Source organism: Scyliorhinus canicula, chromosome 6 (assembly GCF_902713615.1).
Source record: "Scyliorhinus canicula chromosome 6, sScyCan1.1, whole genome shotgun sequence".
NCBI lineage: Eukaryota > Metazoa > Chordata > Chondrichthyes > Carcharhiniformes > Scyliorhinidae > Scyliorhinus > Scyliorhinus canicula.
The window spans coordinates 5,968,144-5,991,676 of NC_052151.1; the positions used below are offsets into that span (position 1 = coordinate 5,968,144).

The window sequence follows — 23,533 nt, forward strand, 5'->3', positions numbered from 1 at the left end:
CTGATTTCTGGGACATTGTCCCTCTGGGATGTTGGGAGACTGATTTCTGGGACACTGTCTCTCTGGGATGTTGACAGACTGATTTCTGGGACACTGTCTCTCTGGGATGTTGGGGGTGATTTCTGGGACACTGTCTCTCTGGGATGTTGACAGACATATTTCTGGGACACTGTCTCTCTGGGATGTTGGGAGACTGATTTCTGGGACACTGTCTCTCTGGGATGTTGACAGACATATTTCTGGGACACTGTCTCTCTGGGATGTTGACAGACTGATTTCTGGGACACTGTCTCTCTGGGATGTTGACAGTCTGATTTCTGGGACACTGTCTCTCTGGGATGTTGACAGACTGATTTCTGGGACACTGTCTCTCTGGGATGTTGGGAGACTGATTTCTGGGACACTGTCTCTCTGGGATGTTGGGAGACTGATTTCTGGGACATTGTCCCTCTGGGATGTTGGGAGACTGATTTCTGGGACACTGTCTCACTGGGATGATTTCTGGGACACTGTCTCACTGGGATGTTGACAGACTGATTTCTGGGACACTGTCTCTCTGGAATGTTGGGGGTGATTTCTGGGACACTGTCTCTCTGGGATGTTGGGAGACTGATTTCTGGGACATTGTCTCTCTGGGATGTTGACAGTCTGATTTCTGGGACACTGTCTCTCTGGGATGTTGACAGACTGATTTCTGGGACACTGTCTCTCTGGGATGTTGACAGACTGATTTCTGGGACATTCTCTCTGGGATGTTGGGAGACTGATTTCTGGGACACTGTCTCTCTGGGATGTTGACAGACTGAATTCTGGGACACTGTCTCTCTGGGATGTTGGGGGACTGATTTCTGGGACACTGTCTCTCTGGGATGTTGACAGACTGATTTCTGGGACACTGTCTCTCTGGGATGTTGGGAGACTGATTTCTGGGCCACTGTGTCTCTGGAATGTTGACAGATTGATTTCTGGGAAATTGTCTCTCTGGGATGTTGGGAGACTAATTTCTGGGACACTGTCTCTCTGGGATGCTGACAGTCTGATTTCTGGGACACTGTCTCTCTGGGATGTTGACAGGCTGATTTCTGGGACACTGTCTCTCTGGGATGTTGGGGGACTGATTTCTGGGACACTGTCTCTCTGGGATGTTGGGAGACTGATTTCTGGGACACTGTCTCTGGGATGTTGGGAGACTGGTTTCTGGGACACTGTCTCTCTGGGATGTTGACAGACTGATTTCTGGGACACTGTCTCTCTGGGATGTTGGGAGACTGATTTCTGGGACACTGTCTCTCTGAGATGTTGGGAGACTAATTTCTGGGACACTGTCTCTCTGGGATGTTGACAGACTGATTTCTGGGACACTGTCTCTCTGGGATGTTGGGAGACTGATTTCTGGGACACTGTCTCTCTGGGATGTTGGGGGACTGATTTCTGGGACACTGTCTCTCTGGAATGTTGGGGGTGATTTCTGGGACACTGTCTCTCTGGGATGTTGACAGACTGATTTCTGGGACACTGTCTCTCTGGGATGTTGGGAGACTGATTTCTGGGACACTGTCTCTCTGGGATGTTGACAGACTGATTTCTGGGACACTGTCTCTCTGGGATGTTGACAGACTGATTTCTGGGACACTGTCTCTCTGGGATGATTTCTGGGACACTGTCTCACTGGGATGTTGACAGACTGATTTCTGGGACACTGTCTCTCTGGGATGTTGACAGACTGATTTCTGGGACACTGTCTCTCTGGGATGTTGACAGACTGATTTCTGGGACATTGCCTCTCTGGGATGTTGGGAGACTGATTTCTGGGACACTGTCTCTCTGGGATGATTTCTGGGACACTGTCTCACTGGGATGTTGACAGACTGATTTCTGGGACACTGTCTCTCTGGAATGTTGGGGGTGATTTCTGGGACACTGTCTCTCTGGGATGTTGGGAGACTGATTTCTGGGACATTGTCTCTCTGGGATGTTGACAGTCTGATTTCTGGGACACTGTCTCTCTGGGATGTTGACAGACTGATTTCTGGGACACTGTCTCTCTGGGATGTTGACAGACTGATTTCTGGGACATTCTCTCTGGGATGTTGGGAGACTGATTTCTGGGACACTGTCTCTCTGGGATGTTGACAGACTGATTTCTGGGACATTGTCTCTCTGGGATGTTGGGGGACTGATTTCTGGGACACTGTCTCTCTGGGATGTTGACAGACTGATTTCTGGGACACTGTCTCTCTGGGATGTTGGGAGACTGATTTCTGGGCCACTGTGTCTCTGGAATGTTGACAGATTGATTTCTGGGAAATTGTCTCTCTGGGATGTTGGGAGACTGATTTCTGGGACACTGTCTCTCTGGGATGCTGACAGTCTGATTTCTGGGACACTGTCTCTCTGGGATGTTGACAGGCTGATTTCTGGGACACTGTCTCTCCTGGATGTTGGGGGACTGATTTCTGGGACACTGTCTCTCTGGGATGTTGGGAGACTGATTTCTGGGACACTGTCTCTGGGATGTTGGGAGACTGGTTTCTGGGACACTGTCTCTCTGGGATGTTGACAGACTGATTTCTGGGACACTGTCTCTCTGGGATGTTGGGAGACTGATTTCTGGGACACTGTCTCTCTGAGATGTTGGGAGACTGATTTCTGGGACACTGTCTCTCTGGGATGTTGGGAGACTGATTTCTGGGACACTGTCTCTCTGGGATGTTGACAGACTGATTTCTAGGACACTGTCTCTCTGGAATGTTGGGGGTGATTTCTGGGACACTGTCTCTCTGGGATGTTGACAGACTGATTTCTGGGACACTGTCTCTCTGGGATGTTGGGAGACTGATTTCTGGGACACTGTCTCTCTGGGATGTTGACAGACTGATTTCTGGGACACTGTCTCTCTGGGATGTTGACAGACTGATTTCTGGGACACTGTCTCTCTGGGATGTTGACAGACTGATTTCTGGGACATTGCCTCTCTGGGATGTTGGGAGACTGATTTCTGGGACACTGTCTCTCTGGGATGTTGGGAGACTGATTTCTGGGACACTGTCTCTCTGGGATGTTTGGAGACTGATTTCTGGGACACTGTCTCTCTGGGATGTTGACAGACTGATTTCTAGGACAGTGTCTCTCTGGGATGTTGGGGGTGATTTCTGGGACACTGTCTCTCTGGGATGTTGACAGACTGGTTTCTGGGCCACTGTCTCTCTGGGATGTTGGGAGACTGATTTCTGGGACACTGTCTCTGGGATGTTGACAGACTGATTTCTGGGACATTGCCTCTCTGGGATGTTGGGAGACTGATTTCTGGGACACTGTCTCTCTGGGATGTTGACAGACTGATTTCTGGGACATTGCCTCTCTGGGATGTTGGGAGACTGATTTCTGGGACACTGTCTCTCTGGGATGTTGACAGACTGATTTCTGGGACACTGTCTCTCTGGGATGTTGACAGACTGATTTCTGGGACACTGTCTCTCTGGAATGTTGGGGGTGATTTCTGGGACACTGTCTCACTGGGATGTTGACAGACTGATTTCTGGGACACTGTCTCTCTGGGATGTTGGGAGACTGATTTCTGGGACACTGTCTCTCTGGGATGTTGACAGACTGATTTCTGGGACATTGCCTCTCTGGGATGTTGGGAGACTGATTTCTGGGACACTGTCTCTCTGGGATGTTGGGAGACTGATTTCTGGGACACTGTCTCTCTGGGATGTTGACAGACTGATTTCTGGGACACTGTCTCTCTGGGAAGTTGGGAGACTGATTTCTGGTACACTGTCTCACTGGGATGTTGACAGTCTGATTTCTGGGACACTGTCTCTCTGGGATGTTGACAGACTGATTTCTGGGACACTGTCTCTCTGGGATGTTGGGAGACTGATTTCTGGGACATTGTCTCTCTGGGATGTTGGGAGACTGATTTCCGGGACACTGTCTCTCTGGGATGTTGACAGACTGATTTCTGGGACACTGTCTCTCTGGGATGTTGACAGCATGATTTCTGGGACACTGTCTCTCTGGGATGTTGGGAGACTGATTTCTGGGACACTGTCTCTCTGAGATGTTGACAGGCTGATTTCTGGGACGCTGTCTCACTGGGATGTTGGGAGACTGATTTCTGGGACACTGTCTCTCTGGGATGTTGACAGACTGGTTTCTGGGACACTGTCTCTCTGGGATGTTGGGAGACTGATTTCTGGGACACTGTCTCTCTGGGAAGTTGGGAGACTGATTTCTGGGACACTGTCTCTCTGGGATGTTGACAGACTGGTTTCTGGGACACTGTCTCTCTGGGATGTTGACAGACTGGTTTCTGGGACACTGTCTCTCTGGGATGTTGGGAGACTGATTTCTGGGACACTGTCTCTCTGGGATGTTGGGAGACTGATTTCTGGGACACTGTCTCTCTGGGATGTTGGGAGACTGGTTTCTGGGACACTGTCTCTCTGGGATGTTGGGAGACTGATTTCTGGGACACTGTCTCTCTGGGATGTTGACAGACTGGTTTCTGGGACACTGTCTCTCTGGGATGTTGGGGGCGATTTTTTGGGACGCTGTGCTGGATTCTCTGTTCCTCCAGCCATGTTTTTCCGAGCGGCACACTGTTTGTTCACGGCGGGATTCTCTTTTCCCGCTGTGGAGAGGCATTGCCAGCGGGAAAAAAGAATCTCAACAACCGGAGAATTGCTGTTACTCCCGTTTATCCTCCGTTTGGGAGAATAAGGGTTGGGTTCTCTGCTTCAGTTCCAGCGGGAACACTTAGGCTGGAATTATTTGTTGCATAGACTGAATTGTGTGCGACCCGCACATCATAGAATCATAGAATTTACAGTGCAGAAGGAGGCCATTTGGCCCATTGAGTCTGCACCGGCCGTTACAAAGAGCACCCTACTCAAGCCCACACTCCACCCTATCCCCATAACCCAGTAACACCAACCAACCTTTGTTTTTGGACACTAAGGGCAATTTATCATGGCCAATCCACCTAACCTGCATATCTTTGGACTGTGGGAGGAAACCGGAGCACCCGGAGGAAACCCACGCACACAAGGGGAGAACATGCAGTCTCCACACAGACAGTGACCCAAGCTGGGAATCAAACTTGGGATATTTAGACACTGTTTTCCCAGCCCTGTTTGGACAGTGTTCCTGGGATATTTAGACACTGTTTTCCCAGCCCTGTTTGGACAGTTTTCCTGGGATATTTAGACACTGTTTTCCCAGCCCTGTTTGGACAGTTTTCCTGGGATATTTAGACACTGTTTTCCCAGCCCTGTTTGGACAGTTTTCCTGGGATATTTAGACACTGTTTTCCCAGCCCTGTTTGGACAGTTTTCCTGGGATATTTAGACACTGTTTTCCCAGCCCTGTTTGGACAGTTTTCCTGGGATATTTAGACACTGTTTTCCCAGCCCTGTTTGGACAGTTTTCCAGGGATATTTAGACACTGTTTTCCCAGCCCTGTTTGGGCAGTTTTCCTGGGATATTTAGACACTGTTTTCCCAGCTGTTTGGACAGTTTTCCTGGGATATTTAGACAGTGTTTTCTTTGGCCAGTTGAGGCGCTGTGAATACATTCTCTCCCTCTCCTGGATGGACTACAAATCCCAGGATTCAGTGGGATAAGCTCTCAGCTGTGACTGGAACAGACAGGAACTGGTTGCTGAGCAGAGGTTGAAATTCGAATCAGATGCTGGTTTGACTTCGCGTTACCAATTTAAACCACACAAAGGGGATTGTAAGTGGCTGATGGAAGTTTTGATTTCTGTCTATAAACTTTGAAGAGGTAGATGTGAAGTTAGAAGATGCAGGAAAATTCCCTGCACAATTGGCAAAGCTTCCTAATCTCTGCACTTTGGAATCTGTGGCTGGGGCTTGTTGGTTTCTGTTGACCTTTAATCAGGAATTGGAGGCTCTGATGAAATAATCTTTCACTGTGTTTGATGGCAGTTTGAAGTGTCAGAATAACGGGTGCAGTTTAATGGAACGTGTCTGAGTGTGGTAGCGGGCAGGAACTGCCACGAGCTCCCCGATGCTCGACCCTGTGAGGGGTCACTGGAATTAAATATTAATCGATCTGCTTAACGAGACCCCGCCGGCCTCACGCCGCAAATGATGGTCCCGCCGGCTGATTCGTCGGGACCACACCCGCCAGACCCCCACCAACAAGGGGGAGCAGAATCCCGCAGAGCAAACCCCACACAGCTCACAGCCACACCACCAAGGAGACCAACCCCATGGTTCTGATTTAGAAACATAGAAAATAGGAGCAGGAGGAGGCCATTTGGCCCTTTGAGCCTGCTCACTGTTTACACCTAACCAGTGGGTTTGTCCTTATTCCACACCAGCTACCCAGGCTGCCACCTACGCCTGTGTGAGTCTCTCTCCTGTGATTGCAGCAGGAACAGCCAGATAAGTTCAAGACCAACGATCGCTTACTGACGGATGACCCCAGCAGAGACAGAGCCACTTTCTTCGAACCAGCCAAGTGTAATCTAGATAAAGGCCTTATCCATTTGCACAGTGCCGGTCGCCCTGACGTTAAGTATAGGTTAATGTAGCTGATAAGAGTAGTTTAACTCGTAGTAGATATTGTGTTTGCATGTTGAGATAACTCTTGTGTTTGTAAATAAACCATCTTTTGAACTAACTAACTGGTTGTGTGGGTAATTTGATTGATATAAGGGACGGCTTGTGGTTCACTAAGATAAATACCCACAGTATTGGCGAAGCTGTTGGGAACGAAACAGAGCAACAGCTCTTCCTGAAAACTAACTGGTCCGATTTGGGTGCTGGGCTTTGATCCTGTGTAGTCTGGTGATTGTGACCTTCTGTCTTGTAGTCTGGTAGAGGTAGCACGGCAGCATAGTGGGTAGCACGGTTGCTCCACAGCTCCAGGGTCCCAGGTTCGATTCTCTGCTGGGTCACTCTCTGTGCGGAGTCTGCACGTTCTCCCCGTTCTGTGTGGGTTTCCTCCGGGTGCTCCGGTTTCCTCCCGCAGTCCAAAGACATGCGGGTTAGGTGGATTGGCCATGCTAAAGGTAACATTGGGTTACGGGGATAGTGTGGAGGTGTGGGATTGAGTAGTGTGCTCTTTCCAGGGTTGGTACAGACTCGATGGGCCAAATGGCTGCCTTCTGCACTGTAAATTCTATAAAAGCCCCGTAGCAAGTGAAGAGAGAGCGAAGGAAGAGAGCGAGAGCCTCTGAGTCCCGAATTTTTAAGGGCAAAAAGCTGAATGGAGCTGACTGGTCCCTCCCACAGGTGAGTTCCAGGACAAAGGCCTGCTCATTGCTGGTAGGATGAAACTAATTTGATCAGTTTCTCTACAAAATGTTCCATAATTTCTACTCACTGCTCTCTTGCAAATGGCTCAAGTGGATGTTGGGGACAACTTTAATCGTTTTCCCATTCGTATAGTGGGAGTCCGTCTGGCCAGGGCAAAACTGATTTACATCCCATTATCCTGGAAAGGTTCTCTGTCTAAAACGTTGCTACACAGATAATCAAGTAAACCTGTACTGTTAACAAATAATAATCGCTTCTTGTCACAAGTCGGCTTCAATTAAGTTACTGTGAAAAGCCCCTAGTCGCCATATTCCGGCGCCTGTTCGGGGAGGCTGGTATGGGAATTGAACCTGGGCTGCTGGCCTTGTTCTGCATTAGAAGCCAGCTATTTAGTCCACTGTGCTAAACCAGCCTCTAACTTTATTTATCCGTGGCATTTGAACTGTATTGGGGGTTGCTTGGTTGAAATATTTATCTGCAGGTGCAAGTTTGAGTTTTTCCTTGTGTTTAAGAACTGTTTAGTGATAATTGTAAAGCTATTTTCTTTGATGTTAATGTGGTTAATTCTGTGTTTAAATTAAAGTTTCTTTTAACATAAAAAATACCTAGAGTCATCCCTCCTGGGGTGAAATATCATTTCCTCACAGCTTTACAAATTAAAAAGAAGTGTTTGGGGTTCTTCTCTGGTATCTGAATAAATGTTGGAACCTGGATGTTATCCCGCGGCATGTTAATAAAGAAAACTATCTTGAACATGTTGCATGAACCAGTGATCCATACTTGTTCCAACTTTGTTTTTTTCAGCGTGTATGAAAATCCACGATTACAGTCAGTTCCTCTCTGCCATGGTGCTGTGTTGGCCTCTAGTTGAATGTGACGGCCAAAGTCTCTCTGACATTTTCCTGAGTTGCAGACTGTGTTTTGAGTAAGGAGGTTTGTGAGATTTCTGAGCCGATCTGGAAAGTGTGTTTCACTTGTGCACTTTGTCCTCCTCTCCCAGATCCCATCATGTTCCTCCTGATCTTCACTGTGGCAATTGGAATTCTCCTTTATTACTTGTTTTTCCACGAGTACCCAAAGTCTATTCCGGAAGGGGATGGCTGGTGGGGAGCCAGCCAGCCACAGGATACAGAGGAGGATGAAAAAATCCACCCATTCACAATTGAAACGTCTGAGGAGATGATCCAGGTAATTGTTGGACACGAGACAGAACCAGTAAAGAACCAACTGCCCAAAGGTCACTATTAATCTGTGTGGGCGGCGTGGTAGCACAGTGGTTAGCACAGTTGCTTCACAGCTCTGGGGTCCCAGGTTTGATTCCTGGCTCGGGTCACCTGTCTGCGGAGTCTGCACTTTCTCCCCGTGTCTGTGTGGGTTTCCTCCGGGTGCTCCGGTTTCCTCCACAGTCCAAAGATTTATTTTTTTTTTAAATTTAGATTACCCAATTATTTTTTCCAATTAAGGGGCAATTTAGCGTGGCCAATCCACCTACTCTGCACATTTTTGGGTTGTGGGGGCGAAACCCACGCAGACACGGGGAGAATGTGCAAACTCCACACGGACAGTGACCCAGAGCCGGGATCGAACCTGGGACCTCAGCGCCGTGAGGCGGTTGTGCTAACCACTAGGCCACCGTGCTGCCCTTACAGTCCAAAGATGTGGTTAGGTGGATTGGCCATGATAAATTGCCCTTAGTGTCCAAAAAGTGTTCGGTGAGGTTATGTGGATAGGGTGGGCTAAAGTCGATGCTCTTTCCTAGGGCCAGTGTAAACTCGATGGGCCAAAGGCCCTCCTTCTGCACTGTAAATTCTATGATTCTATTGAAACTGGTAATAGAAACAGTAATGACGAGTAATAAAACCAGTTACTGACTAGTAAAATAATTGGTCACTGACCAGTAAAAGAACTACAAACAGAACCAGCCATAGAAGAGTCATGTAATAAAACAAGCAACAGACCAGTTGTATAAATAATTACAGACCAGCAACTAGTAATTGAACAAGTTTAACATTTAAGAGGGGAGGTAGTGGCATAGTGGTATTGGTCCTGGATTAGTAGTTCAGAGCTCCAGGGTAATAATGCTCTGGGGAACAGGGTTCGATTCCCACCATGGCAGATGGTAACATTCAAATTCATTAAAAATCTGGAATTAAAAGTCTGACCATGAAACCATTGTTGTAAAAACCCATCTGGTTCACTAATCTGTCATCCTTACCTGGTTTAGCCTGCATGTGACTCTTAACTACCCTCAGAGATGGACAATACATACTGGCACAGCCAGGCACCCACAGCCCATGAACGATTAAAAAATGTAACAAAGCTACTGGTAACAGTTGTAATGGTTGTAATAATAATGGTAACTGGTAGTAATAGAGCCAGTAACAGAACTGATAACAGTACGAAAAATGGAGCAAGTAATAATGCTTGTAATAGCCCTCATAATGAAAGATACTGGTGACAGGGTCAGTAACTGGTTTGGTAATAGCGTGAATAATAACACTGGCCACACAGAGTTGGATATGGTACTTTTGCTCAGATTCCAATATTCTACTTGAATTCAAATGAACTTTACCATAAAACTTACTTTGGATTGGATTTGTTTATTGTCACGTGTACTGAGGTACAAAGAAAAGTCTTTTTCTGTGAGCAGCTCAACAGATCATTAAGTACATGGGAAGAAAAGGGAATAAAAGAAAATGCATAATAGGGCAACACAAGGTACACAATAAGCACCGGCATCGGATGAAGCATACAGGGTGCAATGTTAATGAGGTCAGTCCATAAGAGGGTCATTTAGGAGTCTGGTGACAGTGGGGAAGAAGCTGTTTTTGAGTCTGTTCGTGCGTGCTCTCAGATTTCTGTATCTCCTGTCCGATGGAAGAAGTTGGAAGAGTGAGTAAGTCGGGTGGGAGGGGTCTTTGATTATGTTGTCCCCTTTCCCCCGGCAGCGGGAGGTGTAGATGGAGTCAATGGATGGGAGGCAGGTTCGTGTGATGGACTGGGCGGTATTCACGACTCTCTGAAGTTCCTGCGGTCCTGGGCCGAGCAGTTGCCATACCAGGCTGTGATGCAGCCCGATAGGATGCTTTCTATGGTGAAAAAAGCTATGGTATTAAGAGCTGCAAGTTGATTTGGTGGTTAGTGCTGGTGTATATGTATCTGACAGAGGCCATGCTTCACTATTAGATGTTGATTACTTTCAGGACCTGCACCATCGCCTGGACCAGACTCGCTTCACTTCACCACTGGTGGGCAGCAAGTTTCACTATGGTTTTAACTCCAACTACCTGAGGAAGGTCGTGTCTTACTGGAGGAAGGACTATGACTGGAAGAGGCAGCTGGATATTCTGAACCGTTTTCCACATTTCAGAACTAGAATTGAAGGTGGGTTGCTCTCACGTCTGTGGTGATACAGAAATTGTGCTGGGTGATTCCCAGCGTAGTTACGACATTGGGAGAATTTAGGAGATGATATCAGTTGCAAATGTGGTTCCCAGTTGTCAACGGTCACTAAAATCCTGAACAGGGTAGAAAAGCTACTGCAGGAATTGAAGAGGAATCTGCACACAACCAGGAGACAGGGGAGGTGGTGGGAGGAGAATGAAATTATAGCCATCTTACAAAATAGAATAGTTGTAAAAGTATTGGAGATGGAGAGAGGGCTGTTTGACCAGGTGGGGTAGTTGTCAATCGCTGGACATGTGTTGATGAAACTTCAAGAAACACAATTAGAGGTGATGACCTGGGTCTGAGGGTCCCTCTGTGAACTCAGTGGCTGGTGTACAAAAACTACGTGAAGATTTCTGAAGGGCTTCATTGTAATAATAATAATCATCTTTATTATTGTCACAAGTAGGCTTACATTAACACTGCAATGAAGTTACTGTGAAAAGCCCCTAGTCGCCACATTCTGGCACCTGTTCGGGTCACAGAGGGAGAATTCAGAATGTCCAATTCACAAACACATCTTTCGGGACTTGTAGGAGGAAACTGGAGCACCCGGAGGAAACCCCGCAGACACATGGAGAATGTGCAGACTCCGCACAGACAGTGACCCAAGCCGGGAATCGAACTCGGGTCCCTGACACAGTGCTAACCACTGTGCTACTGTGCCGCCCACCACTCAAAGATATCCCGTCAACAGCTGACCCCCTGTGATTCTGTTCATTGATAGCCGAGAAAATAATGCTAAGGTTTTGTCAGTCAGGTGACAGCGAATTCCCACTCTGGTCATTTTCCTGTCCCTCAAGCTGGAATATGTGGGCGTCAGATAAGGTTTTGGTCAAACTGGGCTGACACCATCTCTCCAGTTCCCTGTGTGAGAAGTTAAACTGACTGTCCAGGTATACAATTGCCCCTTGAGCAAGCCAAGGGGAAGCTGGCTCCTGCCTAACCCAGCAAGGTGGCTCCTGCCTAACCCAGCAATCTGACCCCTGCCTAACCCAGCAATCTGACCCCTGCCTAACCCAGCAATCTGACCCCTGCCTAACCCAGCAATCTGACCCCTGCCTAACCCAGCAATCTGACCCCTGCCTAACCCAGCAATCTGACCCCTGCCTAACCCAGCAATCTGACCCCTGCCTAACCCAGCAATCTGACCCCTGCCTAACCCAGCAATCTGACCCCTGCCTAACCCAGCAATCTGACCCCTGCCTAACCCAGCAATCTGACCCCTGCCTAACCCAGCAAGGTGACCCCTGCCTAACCCAGCAATCTGACCCCTGCCTAACCCAGCAAGGTGGCTCCTGCCTAACCCAGCAAGGTGGCCCCTGCCTAACCCAGCAATCTGACCCCTGCCTAAACCAGCAATCTGACCCCTGCCTAACCCAGCAATCTGACCCCTGCCTAACCCAGCAATCTGACCCCTGCCTAACCCAGCAAGGTGGCTCCGGCCTAACCCAGCAAGGTGGCTCCTGCCTAACCCAGCAATCTGACCCCTGCCTAACCCAGCAAGGTGGCCCCTGCCTAACCCAGCAATCTGACCCCTGCCTAACCCAGCAATCTGACCCCTGCCTAACCCAGCAAGGTGGCTCCTGCCTAACCCAGCAATCTGACCCCTGCCTAACCCAGCAATCTGACCCCTGCCTAACCCAGCAAACTGACCCCTGCCTAACCCAGCAAGGTGGCCCCTGCCTAATCCAGCAATCTGACCCCTACCTAACCCAGCAATCTGACCCCTGCCTAACCCAGCAATCTGACCCCTGCCTAACCCAGCAATCTGACCCCTGCCTAACCCAGCAAGGTGACCCCTGCCTAACCCAGCAATCTGACCCTTGCCTAACCCAGCAATCTGACCCCTGCCTAACCCAGCAATCTGACCCCTGCCTAACCCAGCAATCTGACCCCTGCCTAACCCAGCAATCTGACCCCTGCCTAACCCAGCAAGGTGGCCCCTGCCTAACCCAGCAATCTGACCCCTGCCTAACCCAGCAAGGTGGCTCCTGCCTAACCCAGCAAGGTGGCCCCTGCCTAACCCAGCAATCTGACCCCTGCCTAACCCAGCAATCTGACCCCTGCCTAACCCAGCAAGGTGGCTCCTGCCTAACCCAGCAATCTGACCCCTGCCTAACCCAGCAATCTGACCCCTGCCTAACCCAGCAATCTGACCCCTGCCTAACCCAGCAATCTGCCCCCTGCCTAACCCAGCAAGGTGGCTCCTGCCTAACCCAGCAATCTGACCCCTGCCTAACCCAGCAATCTGACCCCTGCCTAACCCAGCAATCTGACCCCTGCCTAACCCAGCAATCTGACCCCTGCCTAACCCAGCAATCTGACCCCTGCCTAACCCAGCACTCTGACCCCTGCCTAACCCAGCAATCTGACCCCTGCCTAACCCAGCAATCTGACCCCTGCCTAACCCAGCAACAGCATTGGGCTGGACCTTTATCTCCAGCAGCAGCATTGACCTTGACCTTTATCTCCAGCAGCAGCATTGGGCTGGACCTTTATCTCCAGCAGCAGCATTGGGCTGGACCTTTATCTCCAGCAGCAGCATTGACCTTGACCTTTATCTCCAGCAGCAGCATTGGGCTTGACCTTTATCTCCAGCAGCAGCATTGACCTTGACCTTTATCTCCAGCAGCAGCATTGACCTTGACCTTTATCTCCAGCAGCAGCATTGGGCTGGACCTTTATCTCCAGCAGCAGCATTGACCTTGACCTTTATCTCCAGCAGCAGCATTGGGCTGGACCTTTATCTCCAGCAGCAGCATTGGGCTGGACCTTTATCTCCAGCAGCAGCATTGACCGTGACCTTTATCTCCAGCAGCAGCATTGGCCTTGACCTTTATCTCCAGCAGCAGCATTGGGCTGGACCTTTATCTCCAGCAGCAGCATTGGGCTGGACCTTTATCTCCAGCAGCAGCATTGGGCTGGACCTTTATCTCCAGCAGCAGCATTGGGCTGGACCTTTATCTCCAGCAGCAGCATTGGGCTGGACCTTTATCTCCAGCAGCAGCATTGGGCTGGACCTTTATCTCCAGCAGCAGCATTGGGCTGGACCTTTATCTCCAGCAGCAGCATTGACCTTGACCTTTATCTCCAGCAGCAGCATTGGGCTGGACCTTTATCTCCAGCAGCAGCATTGGGCTGGACCTTTATCTCCAGCAGCAGCATTGGGCTTGACCTTTATCTCCAGCAGCAGCATTGGGCTTGACCTTTATCTCCAGCAGCAGCATTGACCTTGACCTTTATCTCCAGCAGCAGCATTGACCTTGACCTTTATCTCCAGCAGCAGCATTGGGCTGGACCTTTATCTCCAGCAGCAGCATTGACCTTGACCTTTATCTCCAGCAGCAGCATTGGGCTGGACCTTTATCTCCAGCAGCAGCCTTGGGCTGGACCTTTATCTCCAGCAGCAGCATTGGGCTGGACCTTTATCTCCAGCAGCAGCATTGACCTTGACCTTTATCTCCAGCAGCAGCATTGACCTTGACCTTTATCTCCAGCAGCAGCATTGACCTTGACCTTTATCTCCAGCAGCAGCATTGGGCTGGACCTTTATCTCCAGCAGCAGCATTGGGCTGGACCTTTATCTCCAGCAGCAGCATTGGGGTGGACCTTTATCTCCAGCAGCAGCATTGGGCTGGACCTTTATCTCCAGCAGCAGCATTGGGCTTGACCTTTATCTCCAGCAGCAGCATTGGGCTGGACCTTTATCTCCAGCAGCAGCATTGGGCTGGACCTTTATCTCCAGCAGCAGCATTGGGATGGACCTTTATCTCCAGCAGCAGCATTGGGCTGGATCTTTATCTCCAGCAGCAGCATTGGGCTGGACCTTTATCTCCAGCAGCAGCATTGGGATGGACCTTTATCTCCAGCAGCAGCATTGGCCTTGACCTTTATCTCCAGCAGCAGCATTGGGCTGGACCTTTATCTCCAGCAGCAGCATTGACCTTGACCTTTATCTCCAGCAGCAGCATTGACCTTGACCTTTATCTCCAGCAGCAGCATTGGGCTGGACCTTTATCTCCAGCAGCAGCATTGGGCTGGACCTTTATCTCCAGCAGCAGCATTGGGCTGGACCTTTATCTCCAGCAGCAGCATTGACCTTGACCTTTATCTCCGGCAGCAGCGTTGGGCTGGACCTTTATCTCCAGCAGCAGCATTGGGATGGACCTTTATCTCCAGCAGCAGCATTGGGCTTGACCTTTATCTCCAGCAGCAGCATTGGGCTGGACCTTTATCTCCAGCAGCAGCATTGACCTTTATCTCCAGCAGCAGCATTGACCTTGACCTTTATCTCCAGCAGCAGCATTGGGCTTGACCTTTATCTCCAGCAGCAGCATTGGGCTGGACCTTTATCTCCAGCAGCAGCATTGACCTTGACCTTTATCTCCAGCAGCAGCATTGGGCTTGACCTTTATCTCCAGCAGCAGCATTGGGCTGGATCTTTATCTCCAGCAGCAGCATTGGGCTGGACCTTTATCTCCAGCAGCAGCATTGGGCTGGACCTTTATCTCCAGCAGCAGCATTGGGCTGGACCTTTATCTCCAGCAGCAGCATTGGGCTTGACCTTTATCTCCAGCAGCAGCATTGGGCTTGACCTTTATCTCCAGCAGCAGCATTGGGCTGGACCTTTATCTCCAGCAGCAGCATTGGGCTGGACCTTTATCTCCAGCAGCAGCATTGGGCTGGACCTTTATCTCCAGCAGCAGCATTGGGCTGGAGCTTTATCTCCAGCAGCAGCATTGGGCTGGACCTTTATCTCCAGCAGCAGCATTGGGCTGGACCTTTATCTCCAGCAGCAGCATTGGGCTGGACCTTTATCTCCAGCAGCAGCATTGGGCTGGACCTTTATCTCCAGCAGCAGCATTGACCTTGACCTTTATCTCCAGCAGCAGCATTGGGCTTGACCTTTATCTCCAGCAGCAGCATTGGGCTGGATCTTTATCTCCAGCAGCAGCATTGACCTTGACCTTTATCTCCAGCAGCAGCGTTGGGCTGGACCTTTATCTCCAGCAGCAGCATTGGGCTGGACCTTTATCTCCAGCAGCAGCATTGGGCTGGACCTTTATCTCCAGCAGCAGCATTGGGCTGGACCTTTATCTCCAGCAGCAGCATTGACCTTGACCTTTATCTCCAGCAGCAGCATTGGGCTGGACCTTTATCTCCAGCAGCAGCATTGGGCTGGACCTTTATCTCCAGCAGCAGCATTGACCTTGACCTTTATCTCCAGCAGCAGCATTGGGCTGGACCTTTATCTCCAGCAGCAGCATTGGGCTGGATCTTTATCTCCAGCAGCAGCATTGGGCTGGATCTTTATCTCCAGCAGCAGCATTGACCTTGACCTTTATCTCCAGCAGCAGCATTGGCCTTGACCTTTATCTCCAGCAGCAGCATTGGGCTGGATCTTTATCTCCAGCAGCAGCATTGGCCTTGACCTTTATCTCCAGCAGCAGCATTGGGCTGGACCTTTATCTCCAGCAGCAGCATTGGCCTTGACCTTTATCTCCAGCAGCAGCATTGGCCTTGACCTTTATCTCCAGCAGGAGCATTGGGCTGGACCTTTATCTCCAGCAGCAGCATTGACCTTGACCTTTATCTCCAGCAGCAGCATTGGGCTGGACCTTTATCTCCAGCAGCAGCATTGGGCTGGACCTTTATCTCCAGCAGCAGCATTGGGCTGGACCTTTATCTCCAGCAGCAGCATTGGGCTGGATCTTTATCTCCAGCAGCAGCATTGACCTTGACCTTTATCTCCAGCAGCAGCGTTGGGCTGGACCTTTATCTCCAGTAGCAGCATTGACCTTTATCTCCAGCAGCAGCATTGGGCTGGACCTTTATCTCCAGCAGCAGCATTGACCTTGACCTTTATCTCCAGCAGCAGCATTGGGCTGGACCTTTATCTCCAGCAGCAGCATTGGCCTTGACCTTTATCTCCAGCAGCAGCATTGGCCTTGACCTTTATCTCCAGCAGCAGCATTGGGCTGGACCTTTATCTCCAGCAGCAGCATTGGCCTTGAACTTTATCTCCAGCAGCAGCATTGGGCTGGACCTTTATCTCCAGCAGCAGCATTGGGCTGGATCTTTATCTCCAGCAGCAGCCTTGACCTTTATCTCCAGCAGCAGCATTGGGCTTGACCTTTATCTCCAGCAGCAGCATTGGGCTGGACCTTTATCTCCAGCAGCAGCATTGACCTTGACCTTTATCTCCAGCAGCAGCATTGACCTTGACCTTTATCTCCAGCAGCAGCATTGGGCTGGACCTTTATCTCCAGCAGCAGCATTGGGCTGGACCTTTATCTCCAGCAGCAGCATTGGGCTGGACCTTTATCTCCAGCAGCAGCATTGACCTTGACCTTTATCTCCGGCAGCAGCGTTGGGCTGGACCTTTATCTCCAGCAGCAGCATTGGGATGGACCTTTATCTCCAGCAGCAGCATTGGCCTTGACCTTTATCTCCAGCAGCAGCATTGACCTGGACCTTTATCTCCAGCAGCAGCATTGGGCTGGACCTTTATCTCCAGCAGCAGCATTGACCTTGACCTTTATCTCCAGCAGCAGCATTGGGCTGGATCTTTATCTCCAGCAGCAGCATTGACCTTTATCTCCAGCAGCAGCATTGACCTTGACCTTTATCTCCAGCAGCAGCATTGGGCTGGACCTTTATCTCCAGCAGCAGCATTGACCTTGACCTTTATCTCCAGCAGCAGCATTGGGCTTGACCTTTATCTCCAGCAGCAGCATTGGGCTGGATCTTTATCTCCAGCAGCAGCATTGGGCTGGACCTTTATCTCCAGCAGCAGCATTGGGCTGGACCTTTATCTCCAGCAGCAGCATTGGGCTTGACCTTTATCTCCAGCAGCAGCATTGGGCTGGACCTTTATCTCCAGCAGCAGCATTGGGCTGGACCTTTATCTCCAGCAGCAGCTTTGGGCTTGACCTTTATCTCCAGCAGCAGCTTTGGGCTTGACCTTTATCTCCAGCAGCAGCATTGGGCTGGACCTTTATCTCCAGCAGCAGCATTGGGCTGGACCTTTATCTCCAGCAGCAGCATTGGGCTGGACCTTTATCTCCAGCAGCAGCATTGGGCTGGACCTTTATCTCCAGCAGCAGCATTGGGCTTGACCTTTATCTCCAGCAGCAGCATTGGGCTGGACCTTTATCTCCAGCAGCAGCATTGGGCTGGACCTTTATCTCCAGCAGCAGCATTGGGATGGACCTTTATCTCCAGCAGCAGCATTGGGCTGGATCTTTATCTCCAGCAGCAGCGTTGGGCTGGACCTTTATCTCCAGCAGCAGCATTGGGCTGGACCTTTATCTCCAGCAGCAGCATTGGCCTTTATCTCCAGCAGCAGCATTGGGCTGGACCTTTATCTCCAGCAGCAGCATTGACCTTGACCTTTATCTCCAGCAGCAGCATTGGGCTGGACCTTTATCTCCAGCAGCAGCATTGACCTTGACCTTTATCTCCAGCAGCAGCACTGGGCTGGTTCTTTATCTCCAGCAGCAGCATTGGGCTTGACCTTTATCTCCAGCAGCAGCATTGGGCTGGATCTTTATCTCCAGCAGCAGCATTGACCTTGACCTTTATCTCTAGCAGCAGCGTTGGGCTGGACCTTTATCTCCAGCAGCAGCATTGGGCTGGACCTTTATCTCCAGCAGCAGCATTGGGCTGGACCTTTATCTCCAGCAGCAGCATTGGGCTTGACCTTTATCTCCAGCAGCAGCATTGGGCTTGACCTTTATCTCCAGCAGCAGCATTGGGCTGGACCTTTATCTCCAGCAGCAGCATTGACCTGGACCTTTATCTCCAGTAGCAGCATTGACCTTTATCTCCAGCAGCAGCATTGACCTTGACCTTTATCTCCAGAAGCAGCGTTGGGCTGGACCTTTATCTCCAGCAGCAGCATTGACCTGGACCTTTATCTCCAGTAGCAGCATTGACCTTTATCTCCAGCAGCAGCATTGGGCTTGACCTTTATCTCCAGCAGCAGCATTGGGCTGGATCTTTATCTCCAGCAGCAGCATTGACCTTGACCTTTATCTCCAGCAGCAGCGTTGGGCTGGACCTTTATCTCCAGTAGCAGCATTGGGCTGGACCTTTATCTCCAGCAGCAGCCTTGGGCTTGACCTTTATCTCCAGCAGCAGCATTGGGCTTGACCTTTATCTCCAGCAGCAGCATTGGGCTGGACCTTTATCTCCAGCAGCAGCATTGGGCTGGACCTTTATCTCCAGCAGCAGCATTGGGCTGGACCTTTATCTCCAGCAGCAGCATTGGGCTTGACCTTTATCTCCAGCAGCAGCATTGGCCTTGACCTTTATCTCCAGCAGCAGCATTGGGCTGGACCTTTATCTCCAGCAGCAGCATTGACCTGGATGTTTATCTCAAGCAGCAGCGTTGACCTGGATGTTTATCTCAAGCAGGAAGAATCTGGAAGCCATCAGTGATGACTCGCTTTGATTGACTTGGCTGTTGGCCAATGGATTGGCTCTGATGCCTGCTAGCCATTGGTGATTGGTTCCACTGATATATTTCTCAATGTCGGTAGGCTGGAGTTCATTTGCCTTTGGTTTTGAAGCCTGGGTATAGGAATTCTAACACTCTCTCAAAGATCTGGTGAATTGGCTCTGGAAATGCAGTGCAAGACCTCTCTATCTATCTCTCCAAACAAGGCTGTTGGGAAGCAGAGACCAGAATCTGATAGTTCTCTCCAACAACAGGTTATTGTGGGGGCCTCTCCTGGAAAAGCTGAGAGGCAAAAATAGACATTGGACCACTGGAAAATGTGGCTGGGGAAGTAATAATAGGAAACAAAGAAATGGCAGAGGAACTGAATAGTTACTTTGCATCAGTCTTCAAGGTGGAAGACAGCAGTGAGATGCCAGAGCTCCAGGAGAAGCAGGGGGCAGAGGTGAGTGCAGTGACCATTACGAAGAGGGTTTTGGGGAAACTGAAAGGTCTGAAGGTGGAGAAGTCACCTGGACCGGATGGACTTCACCCCAGGGTCCTAAAAGAGATAGCTGAAGAGATTGAGGAGGCATTAGTGATGGTCTTTCAGGAATCACTGGAGGCAGGAAGGGTCCCAGAGGACTGGAAAGTGGCTAAGGTAACACCACTGTTTAAGATGGGAGGGGAGCAGGAGACGGGAAATTATAGGCCGGTTATCCTGACTTCGGTCATTGGTAAGATTTTAGAGTCTGTTATTAAAGATGAGATCGCGGAGTACATGTAAGTGCATGGTAAAATAGGACTGAGTCAACACGGCTTTGTCAAGGGGCGGTCATGTCTGACAAATCTGTTAGAGTTCCTTGAGGAGGTAACAAGGAAGTTAGACAGAGGAGAACCAGTGGACGTGATTTATTTAGATTTCCAGAAGGCCTTTGACAAGGTGTCGCATTGGAGTTTGTTACGTGCCCATGGTGTTTAGGGTAAGATCCTGGCATGGATAGAGGATTGGCTGACTGGCAGAAGGCAGTGAGTGGGGATAAAGGGGTCTTTTTCAGGATAGCAGCTGGTGACTAGTGGTGTGCCTCAGGGGTCTGTGCTGTGACCACAACCTTTCACAATATACATTAATGATCTGGAAGAGGGCAGCACGGTGGCACAGTGGTTAGCATTGCTGACTCACGGCGCCAAGGTCCCAGGTTCGACCCCGGCTCTGGGTCACTGTCCGTGTGGAGTTTGCACATTCTCCCCGTGTCTGCGTGGGTTTCACCCCCACAACCCAAAGATGTGCAGGCTAGGTGGATTGGCCACGCTAAATTGCCCCTTAATTGGAAAAAATTAATTGGGTACTCTAAATTTTAAAAAATAAATAAATAATGATCTGGAAGAAGGAATTGAAGGCACTGTTGCTAAGTTTGCAGATGATACAAAGATCTGTAGAGGGACAGGTAGCATTGAGGAAGCAAGGTGGCTGCAGAAGGATATGGACAAGCTAGGAGAGTGGGCAATGAAGTGGCAGATGGAATATAATGTGGAAAAGTGTGAGATTATGCACTTTGGAAGGAGGAATGGAGGCATAGACTATTTTCTAAATGGGGAAATGCTTAGGAAATCAGAAGCACAAAGGGACTTGGGAGTCCTTGTTCACGATTCTCTTAAGGTTAACGTGCAGGTTCAGTCGGCGGTTAGGAAGGCAAATGCAGGGCGGCAGAGTGGCCCAGTGGTTAGAACTGCTGCATATGGCACTGAGGACCTGGGTTTGATCCCGACCTCGGGTCACTGTCTGTGTGGAGTTTGTACATTCACCCCATGTTTGCGTGGGTTTTCACCCCAATGATGTGCAGAGTTGGTGAACTGGACACATTAAATTGCCCCTTAATTGGAACAAAATAATTGGGTACTCTAAATTTAGAAAAGGCGGCAAATGCAATGTTAGCATCCATGCAAGAGAATACAGGGCCAGGGATGTACTTCTGAGGCTGTATAAGGCTCTGGTCAGACCCCATTTGGAGTATTGAGAGTAGTTTTGAGCCCCGTATCTAAGGAAGGATGTGCTGGCCTTGGAAAGGGTCCAGAGGAGATTCACAAGAATGATCCCTGGAATGAAGAACTTGTCGTATGAGGAACGTTTGAGGACTCTGGGTCTGTACTCGTTGGAGTTTAGAAGGATGGGCGGGGGGGGGGGGGGGGGGGGGGGGGGGGGGGGGGGGGATCTTATTGAAACTTACAGGATGCTGCGAGGCCTGGATAGAGTGGACATGGAGAGGATGTTTCCACTTGTAGGAAAAACTGGAACCAGAGGACACAATCTCAGACTAAAGGGATGATCCTTTAAAACAGAGGCGAGGAGGAATTTCTTGCAGATGGTCATTGCCTGGCACTTGTGTGGCACGAATGTAACTTGCCACTTGTCAGCCCAAGCCTGGATATTGTCCAGGTCTTGCTGCATTTAGACATGGACTGTTTCATTATCTGAGGGGTCGCAAATGGTGCTGAACATTGTGCAGTCATCTGCAAACATCCCCACTTCTGACCTTATGATGGAAGGGAGGTCATTGGTGAAGCAGCTGAAAATGTTTGGCCAAGGACAGTACCCTGAGGAACTCCCTCAGTGATGTCCTGGAGCTGAGATGATTGACCTCCAACCACCACAACCATCTTCCTTTGTGCCGGGTATGACTCCAACCAACGGAGAGTTTCCCCCCTGATTCCCATTGACTCCAGTTTAGCTCGGGCTCCATGATGCCACATTCAGTCAAATGCTGCCTTGATGTTAAGGGCAGTCACTCTCACCTCACCTCTGGCTTCAGCTGTTTTGTCCATGTTTTAACCAAGGCTGTAATGAGGTCAGGATCCTAGTGGAACCCAAACTGAGCGTCCGTGAGCAGGTTATTGCTGAGTAAGTGCCGCTGTGGTTTCCCTTTGGGGCTCTCCAATGTGGTAGCTTGTGGTGTCTCTGTGTTCCTTGCTGCCCTGTGCAATCTGTTTGAGCCAGTCTTGCACCCCAAGTCTCCACTGTGCCTTGTTATCACCATGAGTGTTTCTACCTTCTCCCCTACCCCCTTTGTCTTTGCTATTGCCTCCCCAGTCTTTCTCTCCCCCCCCCCCCCCCGTTTGCCCCCTTACTAACCCTCCATTTGTGGTGCCCCCCACTCCGTAGCCACGCTACCCACCCCTTTGCCCGTACTTCTTGGAGCTAGCTTACCCACTTGTGTAGTGGTCCTTCTCCTGGGGCTGATGTATACCTCCCCCTGCCTGCTGAGTTTCTTTATTCCCCCCCTCCCCCCCTGCGCTCTGCTGCTCTCTATCCTTCCTTTCTGAGTCTTAGTTCTACCTTTTACAGTGAGTGGGTACGGTCCCGCACAAAGCAGGATCACATTGTCCCAATTGGTCGGGGGTGTGTGTCTGGCTCAGCGATGCTTTTGTTGCTCTCTTCCCAGCTCGGTTTTGTGGATGAATCTATCCCTGGACAGTCACCCAGAGCTTGGCTGGGTACAGCATCCCAAATTTTACATAGCTCTTATAAGGAGCTGCCTTGGCCCTGAAACTCTGCCAGCGCTTGGCCAAGTCTGCCCCAATATCTTGGTCCATCCGGATGGGGTGACCCTCCCAGTTGCAGGATTTTGTCTGGCTGGCCCAGTTTGAGATTCTATCCTGGTACCAGTGCAGCTTTGCAGTGAGAGCCTCGGCTGTTCCCTAGCTTTGGGCTTTGTCCGGAGTGACCGGTGAGCTCTCTCTATTACTGGGGGTTTTGGGATTTATCTCGTCCCACCAGGTTACCCAGCATTTGGAGTTTTGCCCTCGTCCCTCTCCGATAGGCCCACTATGCGGAGGTTCAGGCGTCACAAATGATTTTGCTGGTCCTTGACCTTCTCCTTCAGTGTCCCTTGTGCCGCCACCAACTTTGCTACTTCTGTTTTTAATGCAGATCCGGCTGCTCTGATCAATCGAGGCTTCCACTAGCTCCTTGATTGTAGCGTCCAGCGTCTCCAGCTGCCTCACCACCATTTCTGGGGCTGCCTGTAAGATGATGAGTGCCTTCATATCAACCATCATGGCCTCCTTGAGTTCTTGGAGCTCCTGCGTGAGGAATTCCCTCCCTATATCTACTGGTCGGAAGGGGAGGGGGAAACTCTTCATGGGGCCTGTATCCTGCCTTGGGAAACTCTTCATGGGGCCTGTATCCAGCCTTGGGAAACTCTTCATGGGGCCTGTATCCTGCCTTGGGAAACTCTTCATGGGGCCTGTATCCTGCCTTGGGAAACTCTTCATGGGGCCTGTATCCTGCCTTGGGAAACTCTTCATGGGGCCTGTATCCTGCCTTGGGAAACTCTTCACGGGGCCTGTATCC

The 23,533-nt window shown here is 50.1% G+C and overlaps 2 protein-coding genes across 3 annotated transcripts in view; one reads left to right on the forward strand and one right to left on the reverse strand.

Annotated features, from left to right (window-relative positions):
• Positions 1–5,612: 5,612 nt before the first annotated feature.
• LOC119966966 (epoxide hydrolase 1-like) overlaps positions 5,613–23,533 on the forward strand; it is a 43,111-nt gene continuing 25,190 nt past the window's right edge. The window contains exons 1-3 of the mRNA XM_038798931.1: positions 5,613–5,742; positions 8,293–8,480; positions 10,496–10,676. Coding sequence (XP_038654859.1) covers positions 8,301–8,480; positions 10,496–10,676 — 361 coding nt within the window. The 5' untranslated portion in view covers positions 5,613–5,742; positions 8,293–8,300. The remainder of the gene's footprint in view (positions 5,743–8,292; positions 8,481–10,495; positions 10,677–23,533) is intronic.
• Positions 11,398–13,198, reverse strand: LOC119966965 (fibroin heavy chain-like). Of its 2 annotated transcripts, none has more exons than XM_038798929.1 (2): positions 12,450–13,198; positions 11,398–12,233 (listed from the first exon to the last, which is right to left on the reverse strand). In XM_038798929.1, exons 1-2 carry the CDS (start codon positions 13,192–13,194, stop codon positions 11,575–11,577), a joined length of 1,404 nt encoding a protein of 467 aa, XP_038654857.1. In that variant the 5' UTR covers positions 13,195–13,198; the 3' UTR covers positions 11,398–11,574. The 2 variants fall into 2 exon arrangements, with proteins under 2 accessions (XP_038654857.1, XP_038654856.1); XM_038798928.1 differs by having other exon boundaries at positions 11,398–12,305.

Excerpts from the sequence above, each read along its gene's own strand:
- LOC119966965 (XM_038798928.1), bottom strand. The coding sequence starts at position 13,194 with ATGCTGCTGCTGGAGATAAAGGTCCAGCCCAATGCTGTTGCTGGGTTA. Across the intron at positions 12,306-12,449 it reads GGGTCAGATTGCTGGGTTAG|GCAGGGGTCAGATTGCTGGG; the intron begins GTAGGGGTCAGA and ends TTGCTGGGTTAG.